The sequence below is a fragment of the Lepus europaeus genome, chromosome 7 (assembly GCF_033115175.1).
Source record: "Lepus europaeus isolate LE1 chromosome 7, mLepTim1.pri, whole genome shotgun sequence".
In the NCBI taxonomy this organism is placed as follows: Eukaryota; Metazoa; Chordata; class Mammalia; order Lagomorpha; family Leporidae; genus Lepus; species Lepus europaeus.
The window spans coordinates 57,655,855-57,675,263 of record NC_084833.1 but is presented as its reverse complement, the minus strand read 5'-3'; the positions used below and the strand labels follow the sequence as shown (position 1 = coordinate 57,675,263).

General features: G+C 44.5%; 1 protein-coding gene across 6 annotated transcripts in view; it reads left to right on the top strand.

The window, feature by feature from the left end:
* Positions 1-19,409, top strand: part of PPFIBP2 (PPFIA binding protein 2) — a 167,559-nt gene that overhangs the window by 57,646 nt on the left and 90,504 nt on the right. For 4 of the 6 annotated variants that reach the window (XM_062196565.1, XM_062196566.1, XM_062196563.1 and 1 more), the window contains exon 3: positions 9,260-9,474. The exons of the other annotated variants lie outside the window; for them this stretch is intronic. In XM_062196565.1, coding sequence (XP_062052549.1) covers positions 9,260-9,474 — 215 coding nt within the window. The remainder of the gene's footprint in view (positions 1-9,259; positions 9,475-19,409) is intronic. 6 annotated transcript variants of the gene reach the window in all.

Sequence of the window (19,409 nt, the reverse complement as noted above, 5' to 3'; positions counted from 1 at the left end):
AATGCCAGCCACATATTTATGATATGTACGCACACACACACACGAGAGAGAGAGAGACAGTTATCCCTCCATATCCATGAATTCTACATCTGTGGCTTCAACCAACTATAGCTTGAAAATATTAAAGAAAGAATTGTACCAGTATTGAACGTGTATAGACTTTTTTTCTTATTATTCCCTATTGTTTAGGGAATAACAGCCACTTGTATAATAGTTACATTGTATTAGGTATTATAATTATTCTGCAGGTGACTCACATGGGAGTGAACATGGGCCCAGTGGTTCAGATGACCTTATGTCCCATATCGGAGTAGCTGGGACTGATGCTCAACTCCAGCTCTTGACTCCAGCCTCCTTTTAATGCAGATCCTGGGGGATAGTGGAAATGGCTCTAGTAATTGGGTTCCCACCACCCACATGAGAGACCTGGATGGAGTTCTCAGCCCCCAGCTTTGGCTGAAGCCCAGCCTTGGCCTTTGCAGGCAGTTGGGCAATAAATCTGGGCATGGAAGCACTCTCTACATCTCAAATAAATTTTTTTTTTTTTGACAGGCAGAGTGGACAGTGAGAGAGAGAGACAGACAGAGAGAAAGGTCTTCCTTTTGCCATTGGTTCACCCTCCAATGGCCGCCGCGGTAGGCACGCTGCTGCTGGCGCACCGCGCTGATCTGATGGCAGGAGCCAGGTGCTTCTCCTGGTCTCCCATGGGGTGCAGGGCCCAAGGACTTGGGCCATCCTCCACTGCACTCCTGGGCCACAGCAGAGAGCTGGCCTGGAAGAGGGGCAACCGGGACAGAATCCAGTGCCCCAACCGGGACTAGAACCTGGTGTGCTGGCGCCGCAAGGCGGAGGATTAGCCTAGTGAGCCGCGGCGCCGGCCTCATCTCAAATAAATTTAAAAATAAAGCACATGGGATATGTATAGATTATATGCAAATATTATAATATTTTATGTAAGGGGCTTGAGCATCTGTGGATTTCAGTATCTGTGGTAGATCCTGGAACCAATCCCCTATGGATCCTAAGGGATAATTATATATAAATATGTATATATTATATAGTTATACTTTATATATATTCATATTTCATTTCTATATTCATTTTATGTCTATTCTCTTGGATGAATCTATCCTCTATCAAAACCCCACTTTAAAAACAAACAATAATATATATTTTAAATTGACTTCTAAGTTAAATTGTGTTGTGGTTTAAATGGGCTCTGATATTTATTTTTTGAGATTTATTGATACTTGCTTTATAACCTAGACTGAAACACTGCCATTTTTCAGTAAGATTTCATGTGTGCTTACAAGGCCAGTCCATTTTTCCAGATGTTGTGTGAAGTTTTCTCTATTTGCCCATTACATTCAATTAATTAATTAACTTGTTCAAATCTTCTCTGTTCTTTTTTTGTTTGCTTGATCTTATTAGTTTCTGAAAAATGGCTATTATGCTAACAAATGGTAAAAGTTCTCTCTAATAATTATGGATATTTTGCCTTATGTATTTTGAAGCTGTACTTTTATCATATGAATGCATCTTTTGAATGATAATTTCTTGGAGAATGGAATCTTTCATCATCATTCTTCCAGTCTAGTAATGCTTTTTGCCTTAAGGAATATTATGCCTAATGTTAATCTGACTGTTTCAGCTTTCTTTTGGTTAGTTGTTTCCTTGATATTATAATCATCCGCCCTTTTCCTTTCAGTGTACTTTTGTTTTAGGTATATCTTTTGTCAATGGAATGTGGATTAATTTTTAGTTTTTTTTTTTTTTTTAAAGGTTTACTTACTTAAAAGCCAGAGTTAGAGAGAAATCTTCCATCTGTTGGTTGACTCCCCAGATGGCTGCAAATGGCCAGTGCTGGGCCAGGCCAAAGCCAAGAACCAGAAGCTTCTTCCAGGTCTCCCAAGTAGGTGGCAGGGAGCCAAATTACGTGGACCATCTTCTACTGCTTTTCCCAGGTCATCATCAGGGAGCTGGATTGGAAGTGAGCAGCCAGGACTTGAACTGGTGACCATATGGGTTATCCCACAATGCTGGCCCGAATTTTAGTTTTTAATCAATTTGCTGTTATTCTTTTAACTGATCTGTTTAACCTGTCACCTTTATTTTGATTGCTAATTTATCTGAACATTTTCCAACCACTTTATTTTGTTGTTTCTTCTTGAGTCACTCTGTACTTTCCTCTACCCTTCTTGTCTTTTTTAAAGCATTGAATTGCCTGTGGTACATTTTTATTCCAGATCTAAACCCAAATTTCTTTGTTGGGGGTGGCTTTTTTCTAGTTGGTTTACTGAAACTCTGGTCCTTTTGCATCCTGACTTTGTGCAGAGGTCTCCCATCTAGTCTCTCTCTTTACTCAATCTTAATCTTCACTTCTTGCCTTAGATTTAGTCATGCCCAGTGTTAATTTTTCCTCAGAGAGACAGAGAGAAAAGTCTTCCTTTTTCCGTTGGTTCACCCCACAATGGCTACTGTGGCAGGTGCGCTGTGGCCAGCGCATCACACTGATCCGAAGCCAGGAGCCAGGTGCTTTTTTCTTGGTCTCCCATGCGGGTGCAGGGTCCAAGCACTTGGGCCATCCTCCACTGCCTTCCCGGGCCACAGCAGAGAGCTGGACTGGAAGAGGGGCAGCCGGGACAGAATCCGGCGCCTCGACCTGGACTAGAACCCAGAGTGCCGGCGCCGCAGGCGGAGGATTAGCCTATTGAGCTGCGGCGCTGGCCTACGTTGTTCTGTTAATCCCAGGTATTAGGGCATACATTTTCTTATTTGTTGTATGTTGTTATTTTTGAGACTTTTTTTGAAGATTATTTGTTTATTTGAAATGCAGAGAGAGAAAGGAGAGCTGGGGAGATCTTCCATCTGCTGGTTGGCAGCAGCTGGGCCTGGGCCAGACCGAAGCCAGAGAGCCAGGAACTCCATCCAGGTCTTCCATGTGGGTGACAGGAACAAAGGTACATGGGTCGTGATCTGCCTCCCAGACACATTAGCAGGAAGTTGGATAGGAAGCTGAGGAGCTGGGATTCAGCTGGCACGCTGATAGGGGCCTCCCATATGTGGCAGCTTAACCCTCTGCACCACAGCCGTGCCTCTCTGTTTTGTTTGTTGTTTTGATTTGCTTCCCTATGTGGTTGTAGTTTTTACAATCATTTGTACAGGGAGCCAATCATTTGTACAGGGAGTACATGCAGAGCGTGGAGTTGAGCCTTCAGGAAGATTTTACATTTGTGAGTGCTGGGCCTTGGGTGTTGCAGCATCCTGAACCTGTGTGCGCGCGCACACATTCATTTTAGGTTTGGGATTTAGTAGTAAGTGCGTGGTGGAAATTTGATACTGCACCTGTGGTATGCAGAGGCCTTTAGTTTTGATTTCTCACAAGGTATATGTACATGCGTGTGTGGTTTTATAAACGTACAGGGGGCTCCCTTGCATACTGCACACTTCCCTGCTATAGAGGGAATTTTTTTCAGACTCCTCTTTATAAAACAGTGGTACTTGTGTCTACTTTTACTACTGTCTTTCCATAGGGGGTCTCACTTTGACTTTACTGCTTTGACTGGACTGTTAAAACCCCAAGCCCCAGCCCCAACTCCACATCTTTCTGTACCTCCATTTTTGCCCTGGGCTCCTCCAGAGTCAGCTTGAACTTACTTCACCTTGAGTTTGCTTTTTGTTTCTGGCACACAAGGTTTAAAAAAAAAAGGTGGCGGGGGGCAGAGAGGTGGCTGTTACCCTTTTCAGCTTTTCTATTTGTTTATTGTGGTGAAGGCAAAGCTTGGCAGTTGGATCTGTCCTGTTGCCAGAAGTCTTCCCCTTAACCACTGAACGCTTTTTCTAGCATATTATGTGGTCTGGTCTGAGGTTTTCTGAAATAATTGCTCTATGAAAATACTATCAGGGTATTTTCCCCCTTTCACCTGCACAACTACTGGGTGAAGGAGTTTCTTGAGGGCACGAGGAGAATACAGTGTTGGCTCCCTTAATTCTTGCCCAAAGAAGGACCTGAATCCTCCCAGATGGCTTAGGACCCCTTAGGAGCTTTCAAAGCACAGTAGAACCTAGAGTAGCTGTGCGAATTAAATGCCAAATTTGAATTGCTTACTTTTTTTCTTATTCTACAGATTTAAAAGAAAAAAATTATAAAAGTAATGAAAATTGATCTTTATCAACATTTTGCATTTCTTTATATATGTATATTTCTTTATGTACGTTTTTATATGTGTGTTTCTTTATACGAAGACTCCTATAGGTCTTCATTATACTGCTATTTTTACTGGATAGTGTAAGACAGGTATTTCTCCATGATACTGAATCTTGGGCATTTGTTTTCTATATCGCGTATTCATTCTATTCTTTGGATGTCCCAGAAGTTATTTTAACATTCACCTTTTGGGGGACATTTCCCCTTCCCCTACTTTTTCACAATTAAGACACAGCTGATATCATTTTTTAAAAAAATTTTTAAATAGATTTATTTATTTTAAAGTCAGAATCAGAGACAGAGAGGGAGAAAGAGAAAAAGAGAGATCTTCCATCCACTGATCACTACCCAAATGGCTGCAACAGCCAGGGCTGGGACAGGCTGAAGCCAGGAGCCAGGAGCTTCATTCCAATCTCTGAGGTGGGTATAGGATCCAAGCTCTTGAGCCATCTTCCACTACTTTCCCAGGCACATTAGCAGGAAGTTGGATTGGAAGTGGAGCAGCCAGGACTCAAACAGGCACCCATATGGATTGCCAGTGCTACAGACAGCAGCTTAACCCACTATGCCACAGCACTGGTCCCATGTGATCATTCTTATATATAAATATTTGACTCCATGTCTGATTTCATTTCCTTAGATTAGATTTCTAGAAGTGGAATTACTAGGACTATTTTTACTGTGTTTTGCCTAAATGCTTTTCAGAAAGATTGAGTTGGTTTCTATGTCTGTTAAAAACGTAGGAGGTATCTACCTGCGCGTTTGCCAATGTTGAATATCATTGCATTTTCAACTTGAAAAACTTCACAGGTGAAAAACTGAGTATCATTTTAAGTATTCAATTTATTAGTGAGAAAATATCCTTCCTATATTTCCTACTTTTTTCCCCCAGAATGCCCATATAAAATCCGATTTCTACTTTGTGTGTGGGAAGTGGATTGGAACATTTTTCTTATTGATATATTGTCTTTTTTTTACATGAAGAGTATACTGATCTTTTGTTTTTATTGTTACAAGTAGGTTTTGCTGGCTGTACTTTGTCTTCTTTTTTTGTTTTTAATGTCCAGAAGTTATTTTTATGTCAACATACTTATGTTCTCTTATGTGATGCTCAGTTACTTACATCTTTTTAAAAGAGTGTCTCTAGCCCTATTTCTAAAAAAGATTTATTTATTTATTTGAAAGGCAGAGTTACAGAGAGGCAGAGGCAGAGAAAGAGAGAGAGAGGTCTTCCATCTGCTGATTCACTCCCCAGATGGCCACAAAAGGCTGGAGCTGCATCAATCTCAAGCCAAGAGCCAGGAGTTTCCTCTGGGTCTCCCACGAAAATTTCCTCTGGGTCTTTCCTGGCTCCTGGCTTTGAATCAGCTCAGCTCCCGCCATTGCAGCCATCTGGGGAGTGAACCAGCGGATGGAAGACCTCTCTCTCTCTGCCTCTCCTCTCTCTGTGTAACTCTGGCTTTCAAATAAATAAATAAATCTTAAAAAGAGAGAGCGTAAACCAGCAGATGGCAGATCTCTCTGTGTCTGCCTGTGTACCTCTCTCTCTCTCTCTCTCTCTCTCTCTCTCTCTCACTGACTTTTAGATAAATAAATTTAAAATATATAATGATATTGACTGGAGCTACAGTCACCTGAACGCTCAGCTGGGGCTGGCAGATCTGCTTCCCAACCAGTTCATTCACATGACTGCTAGTGGAGGGGCTCAGCTCTCCGACTATTGTCAGATATTCATAGTTCTTCACCAAAACAATGATGAGGTATCCCTAAAGCAGGACAGCTGGTTTCCTCCAGAACAAGTGACCTGAGAGAGCACAAGGCAGAAATCACTGTGTCTTTTGTGACCTAGCTTTGGATGTGACATTCCATCACTTCTGCCATACTTACTGGCCACACAAAGCAACCTTGATACAATAAGGGAGGGGAACTCTCTAAGAAGTATGGACACTAAGAGGCATGTTGGCAGCTAGTTACCACATTCTTATTGTAGGAGAGGAAATTTACAGTCATTCTATTTCCCCTGGCATCATGCCTCCCTGCTCCATATCATTTTGTCATTTACAGCCCCAAACCCAAGGATAGTTCTGGAAGCTACCTCTTTCAGTTTTTTGTACTGTGACTATATTTGACTCTTAAATTTAAAGTCAAGTGGAGTTTATCATCTGAGGCCTTGTTGTCACTCCATTACAGGTAGCTGGGGGAAAGATTATATATTGTTATCTTTTACCTCCCTCATCTAGCATCTATTGGCTATTTTGATAGAGTAATAAAAGGAATATAAGTTGCAAAAAATAGAAATGAAAGTATGTTATGCATATACACATATACCTGTAAAGATAAATACAGTTACATGTGCACCCATATACAGGTATATACACCCTTGAAGTAGCAGGGAAGAATCCCAGCGCTTTAGAGCAGGGAGGATCACAGGGAAAGGAAAGCAGTTTTTCAAGACTGCACAGTGATAAAAAGTTAATGAGAGGTTGATGTTTGGCACTGTGGTTAAGATACCACTAGGGACCTCATATCCCATATCAGAGTTTCTGGCTTTAAGTTCTGGCTTCACTTCCAATTCCAGCTTCTTACTAATATACCTGTGAGGCAGCAGGTTAAATACTTGGGTCCCTGCTACCTGAGAAACAACAGATTGAGTTCCCACCTCGAGTTCCTGGTTTCTGGCTTAAGTAGGTCCAAGCCCCAGCTGTTGTGGGCATTTGAGGAATAAACCAACAGATAGGAGATCTCCTCTGTTTCTCTTTTTCTTTTTTTTTTTAATAGTATTTATTTATTTATTTATTTGAAAGTCAGAGTTACACAGAGGAGAGGCAGGGAGAGAGAAGTCTTCCATCCGCTGGTTCACTCCCTAGTTGGCCGCAACAGCTGGAGCTGTGCCGATCCGAAGCCAGGAGCCAGGAGCTTCTTCTGGGTCTCTCATGCAGGTGCAGGGACCCAAGGACTTGGGCCATCTTCTACTCCTTTCCTAGGCCATAGCAGAGAGCTGGATCGGAAGTGGAGCAGCCGGCACTCAAATTGGCACCCATATGGGATGCTGGCACTGCAGGCAGCGGCTTCACCCACTACACCAGAGAGCTGGCCGCTGTTTCTGTTTTTCTCTTGCTTTCTCTCACTGCCTGTCAAATCTATGTTTTTAAATTTTTTTTTTAAATGTAAGAAAACATCAGTGTTTCCCCACACCTTCTAGCCTGACATATTCTACATGTACGAAGTGTATATGTGTTAATTTATTATATATCTTTGTATGGCTGTTTGAAATTAATGTGTGTCCAGAATGGAGAGAGATTCCTCAGCAAATGTTTGGAGAATGAAGGTCTTGCTTAGATTTTGTCCATTTTCTTCCCTGAGGTTTGGCTGTGGCTTTTCCCAGTCAACTCTAAATTGTGTTTGTAGGAGCCAGAAAGTACTGAGCATACTTCAGAATGTGGGTAAATTGGACAGGTCCCTAGATCCCAGAGCCGCTGACTTGTTTGTGGATTGTGATCTCTGATTCCCTCCATCATGCATTTTCAGAAAGCTAACTAGTAATCAAATACTGTAGTAATTGTTTCCTTCTGTGTGGATTTCTCTTTCCCAAATTGCCTGGTAAGTGGAAGTTGGCCTCTAGAAAAACACAGTGACCTGGAATTAGACGTCAGGCTCATAGGCTGCCACCAGTGTGGTGGCCCTACAGCTCACATTTTCCAGCAGGGTCCTGGTTTCAAATAGTTTATCCTGTTTGCCTTATGAACAATCCAAATGCCCTAGAAATGCCTCCATCAATTTTCTAAAAATGTTTCTTACTGATGAAAAAAAAAAAACAGCACAGAAATCCTTTGTTAGTCCATGTTGCCCCAGTTTGGGTTTGAAAAATATATTACTGTACTTAATGGAAAGAAGACTTGTTGTTGTTAAGTGATGGGGTTTAGAAGGGAACAGTTCTATATGGGGCATATCAAGTGAGAATGAGCTGACCCAGCATCCCAAATCTCTGAGGAAATCCAAGTGTTCTCTCTAGCTATCACTCATGTGGAAGCATTCAGTCAGATTCCATATCAACATCTGAATGGAGGGCATGGTGATGGGAACTCAGCTAAGTAGGACATGAACTTTGCTCTCAGAGACTTCACACCCTCTAAGAGTGAGATGAGATGTGGATGTAAGTAATAATGAATGTAAGTTTAAAAGCATGAGTATGTCAGGGGGTATACAGATCTCCCAACTGGAAACATCCAGAAAGATTCCAGTATAGTATAGTGAATATAGTAATTGTTGTCTATGAATTAACCTAAACACAGTGGCTTAGAACAACCATCCCCTTTTATTGCTTTAGAATTGTGGCTTGGATAGTGCTCATCAGGGATGGCTCCTCCCTGTTCCACATGGCTCCAGCTGAGGCTAGAGGGCCCAGGATGGCTTTATTCACATCTGCCACTGCAACTGGAGGGCTGGAGCAGTTGAGGCTGTCTTTGTAGCAGGATAGCCGAGCTTTGTTACATGGTAGTCTAGGTCAAAGAGGAGGGGAAGAATGGGAACTGTCAGGCCTTTGAAGAGCCAGGCCCAGCATGGGCACACTCACATTCACTGCATTCTAGTGATCACAGCAAGTCATTAGACCAGTCTGGGATCAAGATCCATTTCAGCATGCGAGGAGTGTTAAATACACAGGTGGGAGGAATATTTTGGAGGCCATCTGTGCAGTCTACCACATTAACTTAAAATAAAACATATGTATTAATCTAAAACCTGAAGAATAGAATCTTATTGTCTTAACCAGCACATTTGTGGTCATTGGCAAGGGCTGGCTCTGTTGCCTAAGTGTTTGTGCTTCATAGGTGAGTCTCAATAAGCATAGCCACCTACCTCTGACCATGCTCAGCCTAGATTAGAAAAAGATGATTTCGGCACAGTTTACATTGTGAGTGACTTTTTGCCAAGGCAGAAGTGGTCTTCCTGGCTTCTTATCTGGTCCTTTCCCTTCTCCTTTTACTACCTTTGTTCTTCATCAGTGGAATCCTCTCTTCTTACTGAGGTCCCCACCTTTCTCTCTTATTTCAGGCACTAAAACAGGTGCAGATATTAGTGATGGTACCTGTGATCCTGGACTGTCTTCCCCAGCCTCCTACATGAACCCCATCCCAGTGCTTCATCTCGTCGAGGACTTGAGGCTGGCCCTGGAGATGTTGGAACTTCCTCAGGAGAGATCAGCCCTCTTGAGCCAGATCCCTGGCCCAACAGTTGCCTACATAAAGGAGTGGTTTGAGGGGAACTTGGTGAGTAGGCCCATGGCCTGACTGGGGGAACCTCTGGGGAACGCAATCATGAATTACCAGGAATGCCATCCTGGCCAGGTCTGATGACTCATTTGTCTGGGAACGGACAAGGTGAGGGGTTAGCCCATTGAGGCGGTGATCTGGAATGCAACCAGTTGAAGGCTCAGGGGAAGAAGCTGGGAAGCCAGAGGAAGAAAGTGTGTGATTACCTGAACTGAGTTGTGGATGAAGACTGGGATTCAGTCTGCTAAAGCTAGTGTCCTGCACATCTGATTCAAAACTGGAAAGTTTGAATAGAGGCAGGAGAGCAGGAACAGGAGCATTAAATTGGGAGGGAAAGGCTGATGCTGCAGATCACGTCATAAGGAGGTTTAGACACTCTTGTTCCGAGGCCTTGTCACTTGTGATTAGATAGGCTATGTTCCAGATGTTGCAGCCGACATTTCTGTTCTGGGCACTTCTATCAAGACAGTCTCATCTCCATGCCTCCTCTGAACTCTGAACAATTCTCCATCATATCCATTATATGTGTTATTCAGTATTTCCATTAGATGGGCTGTCTGCCTGGTGTTCTGTATAATCTACCTGTACCAGTGTGATATGTCTCCAAAGATGTCTGTTTACTGATTGCCAGAATTTGTGAATATATTAGTTTACATCCTCAGTTGGAAGGTTGCAGATGGTATCAAGTTTGCAAACTAGCTGAGCTAATTAGAGAAGCAGCTTGGATTTTGCAGATGTGCCCAACCTAATCACAAGAGACCCTGTAAGACCCTTCAGTACTGTTCCCTGGACCCTTTTATAGAGTTGCAGAACCTGATCTTTTTCTCTGAGGACCTTGTCTGCTCAGGACCTTGGTCAAAAAACCAAGAGATTCATTGAACTGCCTCCTCAAACAAAAGCCCCAACTACTGTAGTGCAGAGAATACATAGTGGCTTTCCCTCACTGAACGGTTTATCATGCCTGTGACTATCCTTACTTGTCTTATGTGGATGTACTTTATGTGTCCATTTCTCTAAATGAACAGATTTTTTTTTTAAAAGAGGTATTTACTTATTTGAGAAATAGAGTTACAGAGAGAGGGAGAGACAGAGACAAAGGTCTTCCACCTGCTGGTTCACTCCCAAAATGGCTGCAATGGCCAGAGTTGAGCTGATCCAAAGCCAGGAGCCAGGAGCTTCTTTCAGGTCTTCCAGGCGGGTGCAGGAGCCCAAGCCCTTGGGCCATCTTTTACTGCTTTCCCAGGCCATCAGCAGGGAGCTGGATTGGAAGTGGAGCAGCCAGGACTAGAACCAGCACCCATATGGGATGCTGGCACCACAGACAGAGGCTTAGCCTATTAGGTCACAGCACCAGCCCCCAGATTATTTTTTTTTAAGATTTATTTATTTGAGAGGCAGAGAGAGAGAGAGAGAGCGAGCGAGCGAGCTCTTCCATCTGCTGGTTCACTCTCTAAGTAGCCACAGTGGCTAGAGCTAGGCCTGTCCAAAGCCAGGAGCCTGGAGATTGTTCCAGGTCTCCCGCATGCGTACAGGGGCCCAAGGACTTGGGCCATCTTCTATTGTCTTCGCAGGACATAGCAGAGAGCTGGATGGGTAGTAGAGCATCTGGGGCTCGAATCGGTGCCCATATGGGGTGCCAGTACTGTAGGCGGCAGCTTTACCTGCTACACTACGTCGCCAGCTCCCTGTCCCAGATTGTTTTTAATCTTTCACTAGTATATGGCATTGCTGCAGTCAAAATCTTTGTCCAGAAATATTTTTCTTTAGATATTTCCTAAAAGTACAGAATTCAGGTTAAATTATCAGGTAAAATATAAGATGCCCAGTTGAAGTTGATTATAGATTAATTTTGAATACTTTTTTTAAGGAATTTTTTATTTGGAAATCAGAGCGAGAGAGAGAATCTTCTGTCCACTGGTTCATTCCCCAGATAGCTGCAATGGCCAGCACTGGGCCAGGCCAAAGCCAAGAGCCAGGAGTTTCATCTGGGTCTCCCACTTGGGTGACAGGGCCTCAAATACTTGAGCTATCTTCCACTGCTTATCCAGGCCATTAGCAGGGGGCTGGATTGGAAGTGGAGCAGCCAGTACATGAACCAGCATCTATATGGGATGTTGGGATCATAGGCAGCAGCTGTACCCACTATACCACAATGCTTCCCCAAGTAAATTTTAAAAGCATGCCACATATGCTGTGCTAAGTCTGACAACTCTAATCCAAAAGTATTAATAACTTTAAGGCTTTTGACACATTCTCCACTTTTCAGAAGATTTTATCTGTTTATTTTTGTTGGCAGGGTGTGAGGTAAGTCTATCATGTGCATCCTGATCAACAACAGTCACTGAAATTTAAAAAGCATTGCTAATTTCACAGGGAAACTATTTTCTGCTTGTGTTTTCATTTCTTTGTTTAGTAGGAAAGCTAAATTATTTGTATGTTCTCTAAACTTTTAATCTCCTATTTTACATGTTCACATATGCAGTATTTTCCTAATGTAAATTATAAAAAACATTCCAAGATGGAAGTCTTTTAAAGGATGGGTTAAAAAATAGTTATAATATCTTCTTCCCACACACCCCCAGAGATCACGTTGACCCCCTTGGGTGGGCCTACCTCACTTAGTCTGTTCACATCCTGTGCTCTTTTCTCCATTAGTGCTTTTCTTATGCATTTGAATGACCTCCATGTTGTCTTTTTCTTTTTGGGGGGCATAGACTGTTCTCATTTTGCTTTAAAAATGCTGTTTATGGTGCTTTTGAGGTGTGGTTTTAGATTATGATTAACTCTAAGGGGCTTTCCTGTTTTGGTTTCCTCTTTTCCTGTTAACACTAGACAGGCCAAGCTCAGATCAAGTTACTATTCATCTGTATCTTCCTCCAGTAGGTTTATCATTTAATTTTTTTCTCATAGTTAATGCAGATTCATCAACAATATTTTTAGTGTGTGGTATGAAAAATGGATCAAACTTTTGAAATATTTTTGAAAAATTTTAGCAATAGTTTTTTCAGCCAAAGGCAGCCAATACGCCTTCCAGAAAACATCTTGCGTTTAGATTTGCAGAGCTGTTTAGATTTGCAGATCTGTTATGGGGGTTATTTGCAATGGTTTAGGGATGCCTTCCTTTTGATAGAAGACTTCCCTGACAATTATCACATTCATAAATCTTTTAGAGTAATCATGGCCATCAGAAACCTGTGAATGGTATACTTTTAGAGGGTCAGAAGTTCATATAAACATTCCAAGATAGGAAGGCTAATGTTAAGGTTTTGACTCTCAACAGAAATGGCCTGTGTTACAGGCCTTGACCTAAAGTCATGTTACTCTCTGGCTGTGTACACATTCCACACGAGGTCTTATCCATATGGAAACATTTCAGAGCTGTGTTTTAAATTGGTACTTTCAATCTGAAACCCTTGCTACTCAAACTTTGGTCTATGTCCCAGTAACTTTGGTATCCACTAGTAGCTTGTGAAACAATGTGGATCCCCACCATATACTTCTGAACCCCCTTAAACCTCAGAGACTCACTTGTATTTTATTTTTTAAAAAAACCACATGTGGGTTAAGATTGGAGTTGGAAGTAATGAGGCAGCTTGAGGGATTGGGCAGGACTGGCCAGTGCCATCTCATGTGTAATGTCTGTGCAAATCTTACATGTTGGCTGCATTCTCCTCTATAGACACTTTGTCTATAGACTCCTCTATAGACAACTTTGTTGTGTGTCTCAGAGTGAATCCCTTGTTACAACATTGCCTGCGCAGTCCACCTCTTCCCCTCATGTCTCTATCAGTGAGGTACTTTATCTAGAAAAGTAGTATACATAGTCAGGAGGCTTGTACATCACTACAAGATGTCCAGAGGCTGGGGTGGTCCCAGGATTAAATCAGTGGCTCTGGATGACCTTAAGGGCTCTGGTTCTTCCTATCTTTCCGTCTCATTCTCCTTAGAGGATGTCAGCTTTTCTTCAGAAAGCTTCCCGCAGTTTGCAAGATGGTTACTGGAGCTCCAGGCAGCCCCACACAGGTACAACTATACCGCTGTGTCTAGAGGTAGGGAAATTTTCCTCAGAAACTGCCCAGCAAACTTCCACTGAGTCTCAGTGGCCAGGGTTTGTTCGCATGTGCATAGGAGTCTGGGGAAAGAACTGTTGCCACATCCATTTGCCACAGCAGGAGGTGGGCTGTATCAGAAAAGAGTGGTGATGAAGGTGGGGGAAATGAGGGGCCCGTAGGAAGACAGCTGGAGTAGCCGTCACCACAGTCTTTCAGTTTTTTATTGTTGGCCATGTTTCCTCCATATGTATTTAAATAAAAACAAAAACAAAATTTCAGATTCCTAAAGGAAAGAACTTAGTGGCCTAACTCAGTTTTTAAACTAAGCCCTCCTGGTCCATGCAAAAGAAATCAGAATTTAAGGTTTTTATTTTAACTTGGCACAGCTATGGATGAGCTGCCCGGGGAAGGGTCAGGTGACCCTCAAAGGCCCATCGAGGATGGCCAGAGGGGTAGGAGCATGTGGTAGGAAATGTGGTCTCCCATTGTTACTGCTCCTCAGATGTGGGTGAGCCACAAGAAAAACGGGCTGCAAGGAGACAGTGGTGGGTGTGGTTGGTAGGACAGATAGAACACTAGTCCCAGGCCCTCTCTGTGTCTTACGGGGACCAGGGCACCCTTGGTCTTAGTGCATCATTGTAGGCGGCTCTATCTCCTTGGAATGAGGCTAATTCCTTCTCAGCTGGGTCTTGGCAAAGCTGAAACAGGAACCCTGTTGGCCAGGATTCACTATCTGGAGATGGGTGTAAACAGGTCAGACTCATCCTAAAGACCAAGTAGAGGGGCCAGCATTGTGGCCCAGTGGTTTAAGCCGCTGCTTGCAATGCCTGCATCCCATATCTGAGTACCAGTTCAAGTCCCGGCTGCTCCGCTTCTGATTCAGCTCCCTGCTAATGAACCTCAGTAGTCAGCAAAGATGGCCCAAATTTTGGGTCTCTGACCCACATGGGAAGCCAGGATGGAGTTCCTGGTTCCGACTTCGACTTGGTCTTCTCTGGCTATTGCGGCCATTTTGGGAGTGAACCAGTTGATGGGAGATTTCTTTGTGTTTCTCCCCACCTCTCTCTGTAACTCTGCCTTTAAAATAAGCAAATTTTTCTTTTTTGTTTTTTAATGGCCAAGTTGAACAGATTTACCCAAGATTCAGTGGTACCGGGTTTTCAATGAGTATTCAAAGCTCTGGAGCCTAAACTGGTGCTCTGTCCCTTGAGAATAAGTACAGTCATCCCTTGATATATATTTTGAATCACCTCTAAATTACTTACAATTCCTAATACAGTGGAAATGCTACATAAGTAGGTATACTATAATGTGTAGGGAATGATGACAAAAGTCTGTATCTGCTCAGTGTAGATGCATTTTTTTCCTGAAATTTTTTTAATAAAGATTTATTTACTTATTTGAAAGGCAGAGTTACACAGAGAGAAGGAGAGGCAGAGAGAGAGAGAGAGAGGTCTTCCATCTGCTGGTTCACTCCCCAATTGGCCACAATGGCCAAAGCTGTGCCGATCCGAAGGCAGAAGCCAGGAGCTTCTTCCGGGTCTCCCACGTGGGTGCAGGAGCCCAAAGACTTGGGCCATCTTCTACTGCTTTCCCAGGCCATAGCGGAGAGCTGGATCAGAAGTGGAGCAGCTGGGACTTGAACTGGAGCCCATATGGGATGCCAGCACTGCAAGCGGCGGCTTTACCCACTACGCCACAGCGCCAGCCCCTCTGAATATTTTTGACCCGTGGGTTGTTGAAACCACAGATACAGAGGCTAGCTGTATAGTAGGGAGAAGTGGACTCCAGGCCTGGAAAGGCATGTGGGGGCTCTCCAAGCTGAGGACACCCTCTGAGGTTTTAGGGAGGCAAGGAACAAAGGGTCTGTATTCTCTTGGTCTAGGAGCAGTGTCTGTGTCTGGATTGTCCACCTGGAAAGTTGGAGGATAAGGCTCTTTAAAGGGGCTTTCCTGGAGTCTAAGGGGAGCTGGGGCCTGGCCTGCAGACAGATGTCCGTGAGGCTGTCCTGCCCTTTTGTGCAGCAGAACAGCATTATTCTCAGGAGGAAGGAAGGTGGTCTTTCATGTTTGGGAGATGGGGCCAAGCTCAGGGTCAGTGCTCACAGAGGATGAAGCTGAGGTCCTGGGTAGATGCCTGAGGAGTCTTTGTTGTGATTGGAATGGAACCAAGTTCCAGAAAGGAGCAGCTTCCTTCTCCTCCCTGCACACCCCCATCCATTCCACCCCCATCGTTTGCTGCAGTGAAGTACAGCATGTGATACCCTCAAGAGAGTGTGGTTGCTTCAGGCAAGAACCCCTGAACCTCACCAGATGTTCCTGAAGGCCAGGAAGGAGAGAGGTGTCATCAGCGGCCCTGACATGTCCCATGGGCAAGAAGGAGCTGGTGTCACGACAACCACCGACTGGATTTTGGCTGGGCTGTGAGTAGGGCTTTCCCATGGTCTGGAAGGGGTGTCTCTACCCCTCTACATCTGCTTGGCTTGACTGGGTGGAAGTTAGTTAGGAGATCCAGGGCTAGCCTGGAGCCCATAAGAGGTTAGTTAGCCAGATTCACATGAGCTGTACAGGGTGGAGGCAACCACCAAGCTGGAGGGAGTAGACCCAGCCTAGTGCAAAGTGTCGGTAGTGGCTCAGGTCTTTGGGTGATGCTCAAAAGATACCAGAGCCAAATGAGTGCCCAGATGGAGTGGCTATGAATGCTTTTCCAACAGTCTGGTACATACTCCCCAGCCACCCGTCTGTCTGGCTGCTTTAATATGTTGGATATGGGCCAATAGGATCCTTGGTGAAGGTCCAAGGTGAAGTCCAAGAAAGGACAGGCAAATCTAGCAATAGCAGCTGAGTAAGAGCAAGTCAATGCAGCACTCAGATACTGGGGTGGGGGCAGTGCTTGGCAGGAGAACCTATAGAGATGCCGTGCTTGGGGTTCTTCTTTGGAGCTAGGGAACCTGGAGGAGGCTGGGCCACCCAGCAGGAACCCAGGCTTTGCCTTGCAAGGTTGCAGGTGTCCTGATCAGAGTGCTAGGACAGGTGTGAGCAAACTGAACCAGGGCAAGGCAGCCTAGAAGGCAAGGGTGTGTTAAAAGGCCAGGGTTCTACCCTGCCTTGTCCACTAACTTGCATGTGGCTTTGGGTGGACTTCTGCCCGCTGGGACTCAGTCTCTCTATTGGAACTGGCAGCTGAGTTTGACAAAGTCTGCAAGATCTGGCCAAGCATTCCAAATCTGCAGTTTCTTCTAGGGGCTGTGCACAGAGGCCTCTTTGTAAGTACCAGTCTTTGCCTCTCTCAGCCCAGGCCTCTTGGTTTCCAAAGTGGAGGCAGGTTAGGAAGCATCTGTAAGTACTGTTGCCCTACATCAGGGCTCAGCTGAGGCTCCTACCTCAAGAGCCGTGAAGAGGCCTGTCCTGAATGGATAGCTTCCCTCGGGCCCTGCCAGGCTGGAGAAGAGGCCCCATCCAGGGTGTGTACTCACCTCTCGCATCCCAGCACTCAGCTCAGGCCCCTTCTGTTACCTTTTTAGCTAGTGTTTTAAGGGACAAAGAACGAGAGCAGGGACTGTGGCCACCCCACTCCTCAGCTGCAAACCACCCTGTCACAGATGGTGGCTTCTTCAGCTCCAAGCTTCTCAAACAAAGCACATGCGTTCTTGCCAGAGTCAGTCGCACTCTTTCATTCTTGCCAAAGAGACAAATCTGTTTACCATATTGAAAAGCCAGAGGAGCTGGGAAAAACAGGTGGGGAGCTAAAGCTGTTTTATGAATTATAAAATGTGAGCTTGAGTTTTCCTTGCCTTGTGATTAATTTCTGTATCTCCATTCTTCACCTAGGGTAGGGAACAAAAACATATATATGTATATATATATGCATATATATATATTTTTGGGGGGGAACAGTTTAATCCCCAAAAACTAGACAGGAGTTGTGTAAGAAGACCTTTCCTCTGGATCTTAAACAAGATAAGAGGAAATTTGGTGCCTATTTTTTGAGAAAAGAAAAAAGTAGAGCTTGAGTTTGCAAATGTCTAGCATATTTCCTACCTGTCCCTATGACGGGCGCTTTCTTTCTCAGGCAAGGCAGAACCCCGGGGCAGTTCTTTGTCCCTGTGCAGTACTGAGAGAAGCCACTAGATGGGAGTCACGGACAAATGCTGGGAAGTTAAATCCCAAGCAATATGGTAGAGGCTTTATATAAGAAAGTAGCTTTTTCCCTCTTGCCTCTCTTTTTTAGATTAGAAAGATGACATAAGCACCTCTCATTGATGCAGCTGCTGGACAGTGCACCTGGGTCATCTGGGAAAGAGTTCTTTCCATTCTTGGAAAGCAGTGGACAAAGCACAGGCAGGGGGAGGCCTCCACTGTTTGGAGTTGGGAGAAGAGACAGGGAGGGCTGAGTGCTGGTCCTGGGAGCACAGACCAGACCTTCCATTGTCCATGGCAAGAAAACCTCTCCAAACTCCTGAGTGCAGTGCCTTTGGGTGCCAGTGGGCAGTCTGTCTCTCTTCCAGGAGGTTATTTCCTGGCCCAAGGTATCTGTCAGGCTCTGCCCTACAGAAGCTTCCTGTGTCTTGGAGGATTTTCCATTCATTTTCTTTTGTTTTTTTTCTTTTTCACATATAGAAGCCCAGATTTGGGGGCCTTCGACCACTACAAGTTTAGCAATTTTAATTTTCCTGGATTTTGATTTTTTTTTCCTCCCAAATTGTGACCTACTAAATTCTAGTGACCTGGGTTCTTTCAGACCTGACCTAAGGAGACTACTTCAGTCTGTAAGAATCAATGTTTATAAATGACCGCAAATGTGCAAACATTTGTGAAAGAGCAAATAAATCCTTCCCCACTAAATTTCCTGCTTCATGCCCAGGAGACACGGTGGGCAATGTTGCCAGGTTAGCATAACTTGAGGTCTGAGCATGTAGACATCCACTCACCACACCACCAAAAGTCTCTGCCCTTTCAGGCACTCCTATTAAGTGGGCAGGCAGGTGGGCTCTGGGGAATTCATGCTTTTTGGCAGAGTTATTCAGTTCCGACCCAACAATCCAAGGCCCACTTGAGAGCAGTTGCCTACCCTCTTACTACTCCAGCAATAGGAGCGATACCTGGGAACTTGGTAGCAGTGCACAATATCAAACCCTATCCCCAACCTACTGGGTCAGAATCTACTTCTGTACTAGAAACCCCCCAGCCCAGACAGTTCATTGTAGGTGGGAAAGCTTTGTCCTGACCTAGGAGTTAGCAGACTACAGCCTGCATTTGCTTAGCTGCCTGTGTCTTGCATCCCATCTGCTAATAATGATTTTTACATTTTGAAGAAAAGTCACAAAATGATCTTGTGATGTGAAAATGCTGTAATACTCAAATTCCAATGTTGATAAATACAGGTTTACTGGAACGCTGTCACACCTGTCCGTGTAGATGTTGGCTTGGCAGCTTTTGCACTGTAAATAGCAGACTTGGCTATGACAGAGATTTCATGAACCACTGAGCCTGAAATATTTAACATCTGGTCCTCTATGGGAAAAGTTGGCCGACCCTTGTCCTAACCCATTTTGGAGGTGGGGTCTCCAAGTTTGGGCACTGTGGTGATCAGGATATGACTCCTTGGTCAGGGCTTCATGCACTGGGCTCTTGCCTCCCCACTCCCTCTTCTCACTAGTGCAAGGCCCATGGGGCAGCACATCTGCCCAAGGACATGGGCCTGTGTTGAGCCTACAGGGAGGTGTCCTGGGAGCTATCGCTGTGGCCCAAAGGCCAAGGCTCAGGGCTGAGTAGAGACTAGGGTGTGGGTGATAGGTCAGCAGAATGGCACATGACCCACAAGACTTCTCTCAGTCCACAGTCCTGCCTGCTGACATACAGCAGGAAAAAACCTCAGGGA